This window comes from Thermobia domestica, chromosome 11, assembly GCF_964235325.1.
Source record: "Thermobia domestica chromosome 11, izTheDome1.hap1.1, whole genome shotgun sequence".
Classification (NCBI taxonomy): domain Eukaryota; kingdom Metazoa; phylum Arthropoda; class Insecta; order Zygentoma; family Lepismatidae; genus Thermobia; species Thermobia domestica.
This window is the reverse complement of record NC_137464.1, coordinates 190,752,747-190,770,798: the sequence shown is the minus strand read 5'-3', so window position 1 is coordinate 190,770,798 and position 18,052 is coordinate 190,752,747. Positions and strand designations below refer to the sequence as shown.

The following is an 18,052-nucleotide window of genomic DNA, read 5'->3' as shown; positions in this document are numbered from 1 at the left end:
AATGACATCTAGTGGTGTGTGTGTATAAACCCTTGTCAGTAGTTCTCTTTACTTTAACGAACGGTTATGTATGCGTTACTCAGTCGTGTCATAATATGGGCGAAATTGGATACAAATCTATGACATGCGATCTTACTGTTCTCATTCGCGCGAACCAGTTGAATAGTGTGAAAAACATGCAATTACTATAACATGCGGAAGAGAAACCGTTAACTAAGAGTCGAAGCACCTGTTCGAGGGTTGTTTTGAGAGAAGAGAGTCATTCTTTGCAAAAAAGTGTCATGGCATGGGTTGGAACCGCTAGGCCGTTACTACTTACCATTTGCAGCATTTCGTCTACTCACAAGCAAACGGATGCAACAACAGGATAATGCTCCTGTTAGCAGCCCAGTAGCTAACCCATTGAACCTAAGTTGTCCAGAATCAGTTTGAGAAATACACTGTACAAGCCAAATGAACGGTATGGTCAGTTGTTCCCCTGACACAAACCCAGTTGAGCTTGTAAGGTTCGGGGTAGGAAGATCTATTCTCACCCGAAATACCGCACCTACAGATACTGGAATTAAAAATTCCTATTCGAACTCATTGACTTAAAATCTTTATAGCCTCCTACCCTCTGATGGACTTCGCCATTGTTGAGTTATTGCACTTGGTCAGGCTAGATGACCCTACTCAGTATTAGCTGCATTTCTCATGACAGACAACTATATAATTTTCGTTCTTTTGTTTTAAGAAATTCAATTTTTAGCAATGTAAAGAATTCCTCAAATCAAATTTGTGTGTTGTATATTATTGTATTCATACTTCTTTCTATTATTTCAGAATCTGGCTGCTGAACATTTGACTCGACTTTTGGATTTGTGTATCGATCGAGTCCCTTGCCCAAATTCCAAAATTGTTACCAACCTCTGTACCTTTCTACAGTCAGATCCAGAGTTCACCCCTCGAATAAAGGTAATTGGTTCCTTCTTTATGTAGCAGATCCTCTTGAGGTGTGGAAAGTTGATGGGTTTTGAAACTAAATCACTGAGTAGATTATATTAAATTATTTTTGTTTTTCCCCAGTTAAAATATTTAAAAACATGTATTTAAATAGTAAAACTTCTGTCACTGTTAATTCTTATAAATTCACTAACTAAGAATTTGATTGGACACCAATCCTATTTAGACCATCCTGACTGCAGGAGATTCGAATTCTATTCCCGTCATCTAATGTGGTTCGGATCCCTCATTAATTAAGCTGTTGTTTCAGCCTCCTGTTCATATATCCTTGGTGCACAAAGGGACGCTGCAGTAACTATACCATCCCAGTATAAGTTTATTTCTGTTGTGCAATAGTTGTCGGCAAATGCTGTAAGGTACCTGAGAGGTCCGTATGTTTTTTTTTTTTTTTTTTTAACTTGGAAAGGGTGGTGTCGTAAAGATAAAGGTTTTCACGTTTATAGTAACAAATTCGATCACTAGGTAAAGCACATGTGTACAAAGAGCAGAACAGTCTTGTAGATAGTTCGAAAGTGCAAGTGTATTGACTTGTAGGGAGTACGGCTGTAATGTATGAGAGTGGTCGTATGACTCCGGGAATCCTAGCTTTTTGAGAGGGATACACTTTCCCCTTTCTAATACAATAATATAGGGGGGGAAAGTCCACGTCTTAAAGAAAGGATCGACAAAGTGTTGTATTGCAACAAAACTGGGACCCACTTGCTGTTGCTGAGTTTTTTACTAATTGACATCGTCCATGTCAAAGGCCCAGTCTGTCTAATCATGTGCTAAAAGTTTTTAAAGAACATTCCTATTCAATGAAAAATAGCAAAGCGTTTCCTCGTGAGGGTAATCGCATAATTATCCAAAATTCAAAACTTGGACAGAAGGATAATATCTGACTTCATATACTGCGTACTTCACATATGGAAAGGCGTAAGCTGTACCAACATCTTGGAGGGGCGCTGGTAGTTCGCAGTAACTCTGAGTGAAGCGTGGGTTCATCTATCGGGAATTTAAAAATTATATATATAAAGGTGCATTTATTGTCGTTAATGATTCCATAGGTCGTTCTGACCAGATACATGAACGTACTGAAAGTTTTCCACCTCTTAATGGTTGGTGATTACTGCTGTAATGGAAAACTTCCTCTGAACAGAGTTAACAAAAAGCCTATTGGCGATGCTATCTATTGTCAGCAAAACATTTTGGAGCCACTTTACTGTTACGATATTTATCCCTGTGTCATTCACCAGGTTATCGCATATGCTGATGATGTAAATTTAATAGGGGATGATAGGAGAACAGTAGAAAGAAATGCAGAGACCTTATTAAACGCTTGCAGGGACATGGGTTTAGAAGTAAATGCAGAGGAAACTTAATACATGGAAGTGCGTCGGGACCGTAGTACGGCAAATTGTGGAGGCGTTAAAATATTAAATAATACCTTTGATAAAGTGGATACTTTCAAATATTTAGGATCAATATTAACAGACGAAAATCATATTCACGAAGAAATTAAATGTCGACTAAAAGCAGGGAATTCGTATCACTATTCGGTTCAAAATCTCTTGTTGTCGCGAATTTTGTCGAGGAATTTGAAGCTTAAAATATGTAAAACGATAATCATGCCTGTTGTTCTGTATGGTTGCGAAACATGATCTCTTACTCTGAGGGAAGAACATAGACTGAAAGTATTTGAGAACAGAATCCTGAGAAGAATATTCGGACCCAAGAGGAACGAGAACAGGGAATGGCGGAAACTTCATAACGAGGAACTACATAATTTATACGGTTTACCTAACATTGTTAGGGTCGTCAAATCTAGGAGGCTTAGGTGGGCAGGTCATGTAGCTAGAATGGAAGAAAGCAGAAACGCTTTCAAAGTCTTGACTGGAAGACCCATTGGAAAACGACCGTTAGGAAGACCTAGGCGCAGATTGGAGGACAATATTAAGATGGATCTCGGAGAGATAGGAATACAAAGTAGAAACTGGATGTAATTAGCTAAGAATAAAAGTCAGTGGAGAGCTTTTGTGAACGCGGCATTGAACCTCCGGGTTCCATAGGCCATAGAGTTAGTCATTCACCAGGTCAAGAAATCCAGTCATAACAGGAATGTCAATGGTGAATGAGTCGAATGAACATGTCAGGGGAATTTATGTTACGCCCTTTGGATGCACTCCTGTGCAATCTGTTTCCACCCCTGCAGTCGAAGGTAAAAACATCTATCGAGTTTTGTGGATTTCAGTTGTTGAAACGGGCTTTGAGCTGTCAACGGTTTTTGGAAAATTTGCCAAGAGGAATGGAATAGTGGAAACTTAGGGCGATAATTACAGAAGGGGCTTGCACGTATCATCATAGTATTTGCTAAAGAGGTACTGATGACAAACTTCGTTACGATTAGAATTGTCAGATTCTTCAGGGGAGAAAGCTGAAAATTTTACAATTTTTAAATGCGGGGAAGGAAGATACACATTACAAACACACACATGATTTCACATAGTAACGTAGAATAATTTTAATAGAAAACTGGGGCAGTTCCATTAAAAATAATAATACAATACAAGAAAAGTACGTTGCAATTCCTGTTGGGAGGTTATGGTTCGAATCTCACGTTAAGCTGTAGGTTATCGTCTCATATAGCCTCTGTGCTAAAAGGGACTCTAAACTCAAACCCAATCAACCAAATATACAGCTCAAATCTTTGTTGCCTTTTAGTTGTATTTTAATGAAGACTTAACAATCCCACATCGTATTTATACGTGGGAAAAATCCTTGAAGGATATATCGAAATTCACAAGCAATTGCAATTATGCTTTTATTAGTTCACAGTAGTTTCTGTTCGTGACATCAATATATCAGATCGATCGAAACTGCGATATAATCATAATGGCGTTGACAGATGATGAGTAAGATGCTAAAACCAAATTACTATTAAACATAAGATTTGGGTGCCGGTTAATTGGAAAATGAAAACATAACTTCGTTGCGTTTTCTCTCTGAATACAGTTACATCGTTGGATTGCGTTGTTAACAGTGTATGTTAAACCAGTTCTTCTAGTCATTTCTTTTTTATTTATTAAAAAGAAAAAACTGAAGAAATCATTTCACGGCGAAAATAAAGTTGTAGAATGTAGAACGTGCTTGAAAAACTTAGAACTTATGGGAAGAACATAAGATCTGACATTCCTAGTTACTATATACATGAAGTGACCTTCTATAGTCAAATGTAGCTTTATAAATTTTATTTATAAGGTTTTTTTCCTTTATTTTTCTTTAATCAATTAGTGATGAATTTCGTAGACTTTACATTTAATGTGCAACTTTCACATTTATTTATATTATAGACAATCAGTTTCTGTGCTTAGATACAATTCTGCCTTAACTTGGTGTAATGATGCATATTGGTAATAATTTTCATATTAATATTGTTCTTGCAGAAACATAATGTGGAAGGTCCGAGTAGTGACAGTGGTGTGGAGAGCACGGACGGAAGTCGAACTGGAACACCAACAATATTTGACAACAATTTTGAAGGAATTTTGACGCTTATTAATCAACAAAAGGTACTTAGGTTATTAAATCATTTTATGTTACGTGGATTTGGTAAAAACTTACTGATAACTCAAGAATCCAAAGAGCAGCAGCTCTCTATGTACTTGGTCTGTGGGATTTTAAAAGTACAATTCAAGGAAAGGTACGAATGAGGTTAAAAACAACTGTTCACTAAAATATTTTGCAATAAAAGGTTCACTTTGCGTAGAAGTTTGTTACAAAGCTTTAAGCCTACACGCTGTTTCAAGTAAAATAGTTTCCAGTCTTAAAAATCTTTTAGCTGGAGAAAGTCTGCCGGTAGATATGAAAGGTAAACATGCTGACCCCGTGCCAAAAGATGTAATAATAAAATCTGATGCTTGACTTTCGTAAGCAAATACACATCTTTGCTATATTGACGAACATAATATAATTTTCCATCTTTAACTTTTTTTTTTCTTTCGTTCTTAAATGTTAAAGTACCAACCAGAAAAAGACTGGAAGAATTTTTGATTCTAACAAGGTACATTCGCGAAGTGTCCCTTCGGGATTCATCTAAAATTGATTTAAATGCAAAGATCTCCGCGGCCCAAAATGTATTGTACTAGTTTTAGCGGCCCATACGGGTAATTTGCATATTTATGGGTCTTCATATATCCGGAATTCATACACTACTATAACACTTGGTCACAAAACTCACTACACCAACGAATTTCCGAGAAAATTTTATATGAATTTGACGTATCACATGCACCTATTCCCATTTGAAAAACTGAAAGTTCAATCCAATATGGCAGATCCAAGATGGCGGCCGGTGTAGATAACACGTGTCAGAGAAGCAGTACTTGATCTAATTTGTTTTGCATATGCCCATATTCATGTTCAGTTACATCTAAAGAAACAAAGCAATTTTGTGACCGAGTGTTATAGTAGTGTATAATTGAATTCCGGGTATATGAAGGCTCATAAATATGCAAATTACTCATATGGGCCGCTAAAATTAGTACAATACACATTGAGCCATGGAGAACTTTGCATTTAAATCAGTTTTACATGAATCCCGAGTGAACACTTCGCGAATGTACCTTGTAAGATTTTTTTTTTTTTTAATAATAATAAGAAATCTATCATTTTCCCTGCACTTCTTTTACGGCGAATTTAAAAGATGATTATTCCATAAACTTTAACTACATTGACTAAATAACTGAAAAAAATATTTAAGAATTAGCAAATGTCCCCGCGTGGTACTAGGGGGCAATATTTTGTGTATTATACATCTCTCTGCACTTTTCATATAGAATTAGTTTAAACCCGAAGTCTCGCACAAAATGTGAACACATTGCCATCTTAGTGAACACCACCACCACTTTTTCGTCAGCTCTAGGTCAAACATCAAAAAATGCTGAAACGCATGATTGTTTTAAATTAAAAATCTAAATATAATAATACAGATATCTTATTGTAATTAGCATTTGCTACCTCTATGTCCTTCTTTCGACGTCGAATTTCCAAAAAATCCTTCCTTAATGCATTTTGGGACAATTTCTGTGTACTGTCTATATTTCAAGTTTCTAGCTTAAGCAATTTGACATGGAATGAATCAGTCAGTCAGGACTATTTCTTTTCTATATAGAGCTTACATGCTGCAGAATCATATATGGGTCTTAATAAGGAATAACTTTACCATTATAGGTTTTTGGTTTAGAACTATTGTTTCTTAAACTGTGATCCTCGAGGTGTGGGGATGCAAAAGCCAGCTTCTTTTAAAAGAAAAAAAAAAGAAAACAAACTTTAGCTCTTTTGCTTTTTGTAACTTACTAAAGTGCCACTTTCCTTTCCCTGTAGTGAATTTTACAATTAAGAAAGAGCGTTTACAACATTAAGTTCTTGAGTCCTATGTTCAGTTCGTAGCAGTCTGTCTTGATTGATTTTCAATCTGGTGTTGCGTTGGTTGCAAACAAGTTCCGTGTCCACTTTTTTCAAGGCTTATATTTTACCTACTTTCTACCCATCTTAAAATCAGAGCATATCTTAAAATCCTGTTGAGAGCATGTCTGGGAATTATACCCTGTTGGTAATTCTCTGTACACTAATTGCTCATTAATGAAATGTGCATTTTTGGATTGCATATGTGTGACTTTCCTTGCACTGATACGGACCCCACTCCACGATTTCTTAAATTCGAAATAGCGCGTATTGAAATTTAGCTTTCTCATAATTTTGGACAGCCCTAGCTCCGAAGCTATGCACTTTTCTCCAAAGACCCATATGAACTTTTTCTCTTACTTTGATGTGAGGAATCACTTCTTACAGTTTTTCGGTATAGTTCATTAACACCCTGTATATATGACGAGAGTGTTCAAGAATTATTGTTCCTGATATAGAAGGAAATTTATTTTTCCCAAAGACATTCATTACAAAATGCTATGTTCTAGAGCTGTTAAATCCAATATTTAAAACAAGAAATGAGTATTGTTTCACAGTTTGAAACTGACTTCCAAACTATGCAAATTCAATACTCAAACTTGAAGTAGTGCATTTGTAAGAGTAGTAAGATCAAAGATAGAACCTGTCCCTTGGATGCTAAATCTATATCAAAAAAACATTACTTGCAGTCCCTTACTGCTTTTGTTCTTTGGATAGAGGGTTAAGGTAGGAGAATCTACTCGTGGGATGCTGAATCGATTGCAAATACCTTCTTAATATCTCTCACAGTTTTTGCTCTATGAAGATCTCAGCGTTCAGCTCCGGTGCTTGGGGTCCTCGGTTCGATCTCAGCTCACGCCGTATGGACTTTGTGGTGGACAAACTGTGCTCGTGGGTTTCCTCGGGGTTCTCCCGTTTCCTTCCACTTTCTTCATTTCATTCATTTATTATTATCACCGTCTCCTTTAGCCTAACCAGCATAATCGTGGGACTTAAAACTTCAAGATTTCATTTCATTTTCAAACCAGTAGTACTAGTAAATTCAGTCATTTCCGGTTTCGATATAGTATTGAGGGTTGCGGTAATTATATATACTCGTGTATATACGACGTTCTTTTGATTGCAAAAACGATTTGTCTGTATCTATTACTATTTCTGTTCTATGGTGTTACATTTTGAAACCGAAATGGTTAATTAGAACCACTTCCGGTTTGAACAAGGTTAAACGGACTTCTCAAGCTGAAACTATTGCCAAAAAACCGCATCTCGATCTCTCTAATCCTTTTCGCTTCATACAAATCAGTATTGAAACCGGAAGTAATAGTAAATTTTAACCACATCTTGTTTTGGTAGTGTTGTTAGTAGCCATGTAATGTCTTGAGACGCAGAATCGTTAAAGTAAAAGCTCTTCTCGCTGTCTGTTAGTTTTCGTTCTAGCTATAAAAGTTGAAACCGAAAGTGGCTAATTTTAACCACTTCCGGTTTGAATATAAGGTTAACGAGCAACTAAACCTATTCTTGGGACGCTCAATCGATCGCAGAAAATCGCATCTTGATAGCATTTGTAGTTCTTGCTCTACGGAAATCAATATTGAAACACGAAGTAATAGTAAATTCGAACCACTTCCGATTTTTGTACTGTGTTATGTGTAATCATGATAGTTGTCTTGAGACGCTTCAGGGAAAAAAACGCTTCTCGCCATCTATTATCGTGTTTCTTCTGTGGCGATAAATGTTGTAACGGGAAATGGTTAATTTTAACCACCTCTGGTTCGAATAATCTTAAATGGAACCTATTCTTGCGATCTCAGTCTATGGGGAAAAGCCACATCTTGATAGAATTTAACGTTTTTGCTGTACGGAAATCAGAAATCAGGATTGAAACCGGAAGTAATAGTAAATTCACTCCACTTTCGGTTAAGTGGTGGTGTTGTGGTTAGTCATGAGATGTCTTGAGACGCAGAATCGTTTGCAAAGAACGCTTCTCGCTACCTGTTAACATTTTCATTCTGTGACGATAAATGTTGAAACTGGAAGTAATAATAAATTTGTACCACTTACGGTTTTTGTAATGTAGATATTATGATATATTGTCCTGAGACGCTGAATTGTTTGGACAAAACTGCTTCACACTATCTGTTACCGTTTTCGTTCTACGGCGATAAATATTGAAACCGGAAGTGACGAATTTTAACCACTTCTGGTTTGAATAAAGAGTTAATGGAGCAAATTGAACCTATCCTTGGGAGGCTAAATCGATTGCAAAAAGTCACGTCTTGATAGCATTTACCGATTTTGCACTAGGAAACCAGTATTGAAACTGTAAGTAGTAAATTCGAACTACTTCCGGTTGCTGTAATATTGTGGATAGTCATGAGATGTCTTGAGACGTAGAATCTGTTGTAAAAATGAAGAAGAAAAAAGAAAAACACTTCCCACTATACCATTTTTGTTCTATGACGATAAACGTTGAAACCAGAAATTGCTAGTATGAACTTTGAATAGATTGTTAATGGAGGAAATAGAACCTATTCTTTGGATGCTGGATCAATTGCAGAAAACCACTTCTCGATATCTCTCAACATTTTTGCTTTGATGCCTATTGATAGGCGGACGGACAGAACCGTTCGATAAGACTTCCGATACTTACGCGTATATGACGGTGGTCAGCAAGCCATTGTTCAACAGCATATGGAATAGCCGAATCATTTTCAAATTTCTTCCCGTGAATATTTTATTTTAACTTGGGGAACATATGGAAATTGCTGGGGGCGAAATCTGGGGAGTAAAAATCATGTACAAGTAGCTGAAATCGTGCAACCTCAATTGTTGCCATTGTATGGTGACTTTTCTAGATAGAGGCATGTAAGAGGACTTGTCTTTGTAATACGCCTCTCCTTTTCCTCCCTTTATTTCTGCCCTGAATTTGGGAATTACTGTGTGTGATAATGTGTCCGTGTTCAATATAATCAATGAGGAGAATCTTCTTAGCATCCCAAAATAAAGTAACCATAACTTTACCAACGAATGGTTGGACTTTGAATTTGCGGGCATGAGAGGATTCTTGGTGCCACCAGTGAGGGCTGTTCTGTTTATCTTTAGTTCAAAATAATATGCCCATGTCTCATCAAAGGTTATGTATCTGGCAAGAAAAAGTTTTCAGGATTCCGTTTGAACAGAGCAAATTAATCCCTGTTGCACGCCCTCATTCGCGCCTTTGATCCATCTGTCTGACATTTTTTTCAATCCTAAGTTTTCATGCAAAAGTCTTTGTATTGAACCAGTGGATATATCCATGGTCTCACTGATTTTGTGCATTGTTATTCCTCTGTCTGTCATCACTGGATCATATACAACATTATTTTTTGTGTACATACTGTTGTCGGATGACCAGCACCATTTGCACGTTCACAGCTTGGCCTGCCACAACTGAATTCACGTGACAAGGTTTTATCACTCGATAGGAGGGGACAGTATCATTCAACACACTTTGTGAATCTCTGTCAGTGTTAGGCCTTTCATCTACAAGTGTGTGATCGACATTCACTTAAGTGTCTTTCATTTTCACAATCCGGGTGCACTTGCCAGCTTCAAAACAGAGAATACACAACAATGAATGCCCTGTACTTTGGCACACATACACGTACTTCGAAAGCTTTAGAGTACGACATGTAAGCACAGTATTTTTTGTTCAGCTCCTCCTATATTAAGGACAACAACAATTGAACACTTCTCGTATTAGAATCTGTGAAAACCGAACTTGACGTTTCAGCGGATTTTAGAGTTTCAGATCCTATTTGCCGAAAAAATAGTTTTTGTATGTCCGTCCATTTGTTCGTTTTTTGGTGCCTAAAATTACCAAGAGTTCTAATCGCTCAGCAAATAACACAGTTTTAAATTTAAGATATGAGAGTCCCATTACGTTTTTTTTTTTTTTCTTTCTTTCTTTCTTTCTTTTTTGTACCCAAAATAGGGGTAATTCACCAGAAGACAAAAATTAAAAATAACATTTTTTTTTTCTAACTGCTCAAATGAGTTTGTATATATTTTACTAACAACCCTATGACACGACATAATCTGTTTTGTAACAAACTTCCGGATTTTTTTCTATTCTTCATGTTTTGCTGAAATAAATTTAGTTTTCATGAAAACATTTTTTGTTTCAAGAGGAATTCAGAAAAGATGGTTTAATTGTAGAATGAATTTTGTTGGTATTATTAATATGTGTAGAATGATTTTGTATACTTTCATATACAAATATTTCATTACTAATTATTCAGTGTGGCATAATCCAGTTCATTAAAAAGAAAACAAAGCAGTTTATTTTCATCAGATTGTTTTCCAGATACTTCTATAATAATTTTCTTCATATGTAATCAATTTTTCAGTTATAATCCTACAGTTTAACGTAACTAGATTATTTTTTTCGGAAGAAGCGAGACAGTGTAGTGCCGTGGCCCGTACCTTTTTAGTAGTAATTGATATAAAACCGTAGAGATTAGGTTTGCTGAACGCATCAAGCAGTGGTGTATTTACGAATTTGTTTCGGGGGGTCTTTGTTAATTTTATTTCTGGAAATGTGAAAATTCTGCAAGATATTTAATTTACTTTAAAATAGTAAATAAAATTTCGGGGTTAGGGGAGAGCTTAAGCCCGGAAGCCACTGGCATCGAGTAAATTGCATCGTCTGGCTTGTATCAGTATATTTGACTGACACACTTGATAATTATAGTGGGATTTTCTGGAAAATTGTTCTCGCTTTTTAAAATATGCAACATATTCTCTGCATTCATTTCAAAAGTGGATTCTGTTTTTTGTCAATAATTACAAAGTAGACTGGCCATAATTACTGTTTCGTCAAGTTTTCTAAGCAGTAGGTTGGTGTGTTAGGTTTTCCGGATTTTCACTTTTTAAGCTTGTTGTACCTTGGCGTGAAAACACACACTGTTATTTCTTGTCGAGTACTGCTGCTGCTTTAGACTCCCTCCACCAACTAAATAATCTATTTGTATTATTTGTTAGCTCTTTGATGTTAAAACATATGACAAAACATTAACCCATAACTGCCCGAATTAATTTTTTTCCTGATTTTATAATATTTTCAGTTACGTTTGTTCCATATGATAGTAGTAAATGTGAAAATAACGAAATTTTTGTTGTTATTGTTGTAGTGTGTTCACTGAGAGCCGTGTTACAAAATTCCACACACAAAATCTCCCAGGCATAAAAAGTTATCCCTATTTGCGTGTCCATATGGACACGCTGGGAAGTTATGGGTTAAATCTGTTATTCTTTAATGATATGTGAATGTGATTTTATTACATTGTTTTCTAAGTTGCTTTTAACTATTTCGATCACTTTTTTTTTTTTTTTTTCAATATATACTGAAGGAAAACTTTGTAAATAATTTGCTAGGACTCGATTATACTGCATTTGTGACCTAGTAATACAATATTGTATATTTTGGTTAACAGTCTGCAGAGAGAGCAGCGTTTCGACGATCTAATTCAACTGGAAACCGTGGTCCTGGAAGGCCGCCTACTGTTACATCTGAGTTTCCTCTTGATGAATTACTTCTTGAGGACGAGGTGAGCGAATAAAGAGTAGAAATAGTCGCCAAATATTGATAAGGCTAAAAGTTATTTTGATATAATGTACATTATTACAAAAGTTTTGTATGTAGTGGTATATATATATATATATATATATATATATATATATTGTGTGTGTGTGTGTGTGTGTGTAGAATGGTTAATAGATGTATTGTCGCTAGAAAATAGAAACATTAGAGGTTCCTTAAATATAAATTCCCTCTTTTAATTTATTCTAATTATTTCGGATCTTCTCAAAATTGGAAGAAATACTTAGCAAAAATTAATTTTTTTTAAAAAAAAAGAAAAAAAAGCTCTTAGATTCAAGAGATTTCTTAACGATATGAAGTAAGTTTAGAATTACTATGTTCTGAACCGTAGAAAAAATGTCGAAGATTTGAAAAGAATACATAATAATTCTGACAATGAGAACAGCATGACTATCGTACATTAACCGCTTTTGGGATTTCCACTTTTTGAGGTAAATTTTAGACTTTCACTCAAACAGCTACTGTTCCCTACTATTGTAGGATCATGGTTCATACCATTTTTTCGAAAAAAAAAAATCAATTTTTGCGTTCCTCTGGCCCGGGCCTGGGTTCATGTAGGGATCTGAAAATCTCTTAAACTACGTTGTTATGTACTCAATGCGATTGCAAATTTTCAATCTTTTATCTTGAAAACAAAGGGCGGAAAATTTTTGAAAGTCTAAAGGTGATCCATTTTTTATATATTTATGCATATATATAAAGGTAACCAAGAAAGTTCTGTCGCTTTTTGTGGAGGTCTGTGTTCAATTCGCCCTCACACCATGAGTTAAATGCAAATGGAGATAAAGCGAAGGTCAGTTGTTGGTGTGGGAATATCCAACATACTACCTGGTTGTGGCAGTTCATTTATACCGTGAACTTGCGTAAGAACAGAGTGAACTGGGACCTGCACAGAACGTCATAAGGGCGTGTATGCTGAGGTCAAACGCCGCTACAACGGGACGGAAGATATGCCACGTCTTTGGTGAGGGTGTTGTGACTATACGGACTGCAGCGGTAGTTTAGCAAGTTTAAGGACGGTGACGAAACAATCGAAGACGCACCACGTGTCGGAAGACCAACACATGTACAAAATGAAGATCCTCAGGCAGCAATTGAGGCAAACAATCGCCGGACATGTGAGGAATTGGGACTACAATTCAATAGGAGTGGAGAAACAATTCGGCAGCACTTCCATCAACTTTCGAAGCCCTACAAGTTGGGTCGATGGTTCCCACATGATTTGACCCCTGGCCAGAAGGCAACGTAATCAGTAGAGTCCGGATTTTTATGTAATATCAACCCCCTAAATATGAAACAAAAATCTCTTAAAAATGTAAGAAATATGTAATATCATATAAGAATATGTAATATTACATATGTTACATATTAATGAAAACGTAATATTAACACGCGTGTGAGTATGCAGTATTTAAACGAATTATGAAAATAAAAAGGAAAATCTACTACACTTTATCCTGCTTAATTCAAGTCCCCCAATGAAGTGAAATGCTTGAACAGCTGAGACAGCCATACGTCACTGACGTGACTGATTGCAGGATAATAAAAATAAGACGCGAATGAAGGAAGTTGTGGATCGGTTAGAGAGAAACAGGAAAGCCCCGAGAAAAGCAATGCATATGGCATTTGTACGTCAGAAATCTCATGTGGTGTGGTGTGGTCCCGTTTCAAATCTAAAACCTTTTACACTAAATGCGCATCCGTCACCACGGCCCAATCTTGAAATTAATTATACGCAATATACAAATTTAAATACTAAAAGCAACTTAAGACGAAATGTATTGTTTTATATATATTTATTTCATGCACGGAAAAGCAATCCTGTATCTTTCAAACAATACCAGCTGAACTATGATTAAAGAATACTTTCACTAATGAAGATTTTTAATTTAAAATAAAGTACTTACAAAAAATGTGGCTGCAGTTCAACTGTGTGTTGTTGCACAATGGGTTACAAGGTACATTTCCAAATAATCAGAAGTAAAATTTTGTCGGCGATCGGATAAAATATTCTTGTATGCAGAGAATGATCTCTCCACATCACATGAGGTAACAGGAGCGTATTTCAACAGGGGGATGTAGTTGGGGGAAATATCTTCATGGGGGGTTCTTGTTTCAGCACTGAGAATCTCACACACTGCCAATATGCTGTCCTAACCCGGGTTTATTTTCAGCACTGCATTTAGTTTCTTTCGAACTTTTTCTCCTACATCTCCACACACACACCTTGCAGCAGTCTCTTTGCATCCTCTATGATTTCCATGCATTCCGGAAGAGGCCGCCCAACAGTCTAGCTTTTTAATGCTTGTAGGTAGCCAACCAAGATTGCTGTCTGTGTGCGCGATATCACACGCTACTTTTGAGTCATTAAACAGTTTCTGAGCAATGCCAACTGACACAGCAGACTCCGATGGAAATGAACAACAGGCTTAATTTTTTGAAAATGTTCATTGTAGAAATGTACTGCCTGTATCCAAGTGCCCCATCGCGTTAGCACAGGCTCCGGAGGTAGTAGCACGTCTGGCAGTTGATCTCTGTAAACTTGAACAAGTTGTGGCGCCTTAAAACATTTTTTCGTGGAAGAAACTAGTTGATTTACTTCGCAAAAGTTGTCTCTCACCTCTTCAGCAACACACTGAAGAGCATGAGCCATACATGTGAAATGAATTAAGTGAGGGTAAAAAACTGAAAGTGCTCTAGCCGCTTTTAACATGTATGTTGCACTGTCTGTATAGAGAACAAGAACTTTTTCTTCCTGAACTCCTCCCGGCCACAACACTTTAAGACCATCGTTTACAAAGCGAGCAATCGTGGAATGATTCGTGCGTTCCAGCAATTTACTCGCAATAAGATAGGATTTAGATGGAGCATCTTCACTTAACTTTCCAATCACTAAATTTGCTACATAACGTCGCAAAACATCTGTTGTTTCGTCCACAGAAATCCAAATATATATGAACTACCTATTTCTGCCCTAATGGTATCTATAGCTTCCCTAAAACAAACTTCGAGATAACACTTTCGATGAGTGAATTCGTCAGGAATTCGACGCCCGCAGTACTTCTCCAGAAAAGCACGGAATTTTGGCACTTAAACTTTGTTCCAAGGAATGTTTGCTGCTATCATTGCTTGGCACAGGTCTTTGAAAAACTCACTCACTGAAGTATCTTGATACATTTGTGTCAAGAGTACTTGTTTTTTTGCAGTTCGCAAATTTTTATTTCTTGCATGGAATGCACTTCGTACATGTTGCTCTAACTGAGATTTCATTGAACATCCTTTTTTAAAAAAAAATATATATATATATATATATATATATATATATATATATATATATATATATATATATATATATATATATATATATATCACATACTTGGCTCAACACCACTTTACCGTCCGTAGTAAACGCATCGTTACCCACAACCGCAATTTCGCCGATAAAGTTGAGGCAACCGGAGTCCTTTCTAACTTAGACGGTCAATACAGAACACGTGCGTTTTGTAACTGCAGTACTAGAGTACTGTCTTGTCCTCCTGTCATTCAGTTGAACAAGCGAAGTTCTTTGGAAGCTTAGGTTACCTGCTATGATATTGCCATTGTCGCCAGCTTCTTGGAACGAACTCTTATAATAAATTCCTGGAAGCACACAGTTTTAACTTGAATTGCAGGATTTGCTTTCATCTTTTTCCCGTCCGACCTCCGATAACAATCAAATAGACTTCATTTTAGGAATTTCCTGGCCAGTCACCTGTCAGGCACGTGATCTGTATTTCTCCAGAGTTGAGAATAAAGGGCGCTAATAATGTACCCCGGAGGGAGGATTTTTACTTGTTTCTTCTTATATTTCTTTTGTTATCGTCGAAAATTCTGCGAAACATGGTTTGACAAATAAAGAAAAGAGAGATATATTTCTCTTTCGGTAAAGAAACGAAAAGATAGACATGACAAAATTGAATCTAGATGCAAGCCTTGCACAGTTAGAGAGGTTTTTCTTTATTTTAAATTAAAATTTCAGTAAACGCAAAATTTTAAGACAGTTTTATGTAAAAAAAATATGTAGAAACCATAGAAATATGTAATATTGGTCAAAATATGTAAAAATATGTAATATGAAACTTGAATTGAAGCACCCTACAGGTCTCAATCACAAACATTTAAGGATTTGACGAACCTACATATGAAGGAAAAAATATGTAATTACATACAAATCTGGACATTAGTGATCAGACACCTGTTTCTTTGCTGTCTCGTCTGAGGAAAAGGCCATTTCTGAACAGGCTGTTGACATGTGATGAGAAGTGGGTCCTGTACGGAGTTCCACGTCATTGTCATCATTGGTTAGCATCCCATGAACCGGTTCCAAAACTGCCGAAACTAGCACTGTACCAGAAAGAGGTCCTCCCGTGTGTTTGGTGACTGCTCGCGGCATCGTGAACTGCTACTAACTGGTCAGAGCATCAATGCAACTGTCTACTGTCAGCAGTTGAGCCTTGTTCAAGAAAAACTCAAAACTCTGGATTGCGAAAAGGAAGTCCTGTTACAGGACAAGACTAAGCCCTACGTGGATAGGATGACCCAGGACACCATTTTACGCCTTGGATTTGAAACACTATTGCATCCGTCGTATTCCTCGGACATTGCACCGTCCGATTATCACCTATTCCATTCCTTGGACAATCACCTTAGAGGATGCCAGGCCCAAATCCCTAGTAGAGGTGCAAAATTCACTTGATATTTTCTTCGCTTCACGGCCCGCCAAGTTCTACCGTGATGGAATCCATGGCGTTCCAGAACGTTGGCAGAAAGTCGTCGATGCTCATGGGGACTATTGATCTTCCAGGTACGTCTTGCGACAGAACTTTCTTGGTTACCTTTATATAAAAATATTTTTAAAAATTACTGCGTCATTACTAGGCCGGATGTTAGGCAAAATTCCTATTCTTCAATTAAAAGTATGATGGAAAATAATGTTTTAAAGTTTATATGGGGGATTATAGTTCCAATTTTGGACATTTTTTTTTTTTTGCCTATTTCACCCCTTCCTGTTTAAATAATTGCTTTAGTGCCTAATGCTGCCTATTTTATGCATTTTCTTCAAAATAAGACTTTATTGGAAAAATATATAATTCAAGACTTCAAGAAAGAATTCTGCCTCTTCCGAGAAATATAAGTGCTGTTTGTACTGTTAAGATATTGTTAATCTTTGGACTGCTGTGTGCACTGATAAAGTGCTGTAAAACTTGGACTGCTATGTGTACTGATAAAGTGTATAAATAAAATTTGGAAACATGTCAAGCTTAGTTCTTATATACACAGCAAAATTAAGGTATTAACAAACTGGTTTCTATATTCATTGAACGCATTATCTATGACTCGAAGTTATTTTTTAATTGTATTGAGTATTTATCTTCACTATTTCGAATTACAGTTTAGTGCCTATTTTACTGTCTCTTTAAGTGCCTGTTTTCGAGGTTTTTAATGCCTAAACACCCGGTTTCTAGTCATTACTATTTGGCGTACCGTCATGGTTCAAACGCCATTTTCTTCGGTATTACCCTTTCCAACGGTACCACTCACATGTCCGTATCATACACTTGGAACCGGAAATTCGGGAAAAAACTGACTTTTTCTTTTTTAAAAAATCCCTCTCTCGGAACATTTTTGCCCCTCTGGCCCAGAATGAAAAAAAAAAAGTTCAATACGTGTTACATGAGCTTAATTAGCGTTTAAACACAACAATACTCTATGGTACAGATTCGTACCATAAATCCCGAAAGGGTTAAATTACGCATCATCTGAATAATTATAGTTGGTTACCTTCGTTTAATGCACTTTCCATGAACAGTAGACTGATTTGTTTTATGATGAAAGATACAAGAAACAGATGATCTAGTATCAGGGTGTCTAGCAGTCGGGAAAGTCGGGAATTTGTCTTAAATTTAAAAAATGGTCGGGAATTCGGGG

General features: G+C 36.5%; 1 protein-coding gene across 3 annotated transcripts in view; it reads left to right on the top strand.

Moving 5' to 3' along the window:
- The window catches only part of Hel89B (histone acetyltransferase 1), a 170,501-nt gene that overhangs the window by 76,702 nt on the left and 75,747 nt on the right, over positions 1–18,052 (top strand). For all 3 annotated transcript variants that reach the window (XM_081731440.1, XM_081731439.1, XM_081731438.1), the window contains exons 15-17: positions 823–954; positions 4,425–4,550; positions 11,919–12,032. In XM_081731440.1, coding sequence (XP_081587566.1) covers positions 823–954; positions 4,425–4,550; positions 11,919–12,032 — 372 coding nt within the window. The remainder of the gene's footprint in view (positions 1–822; positions 955–4,424; positions 4,551–11,918; positions 12,033–18,052) is intronic.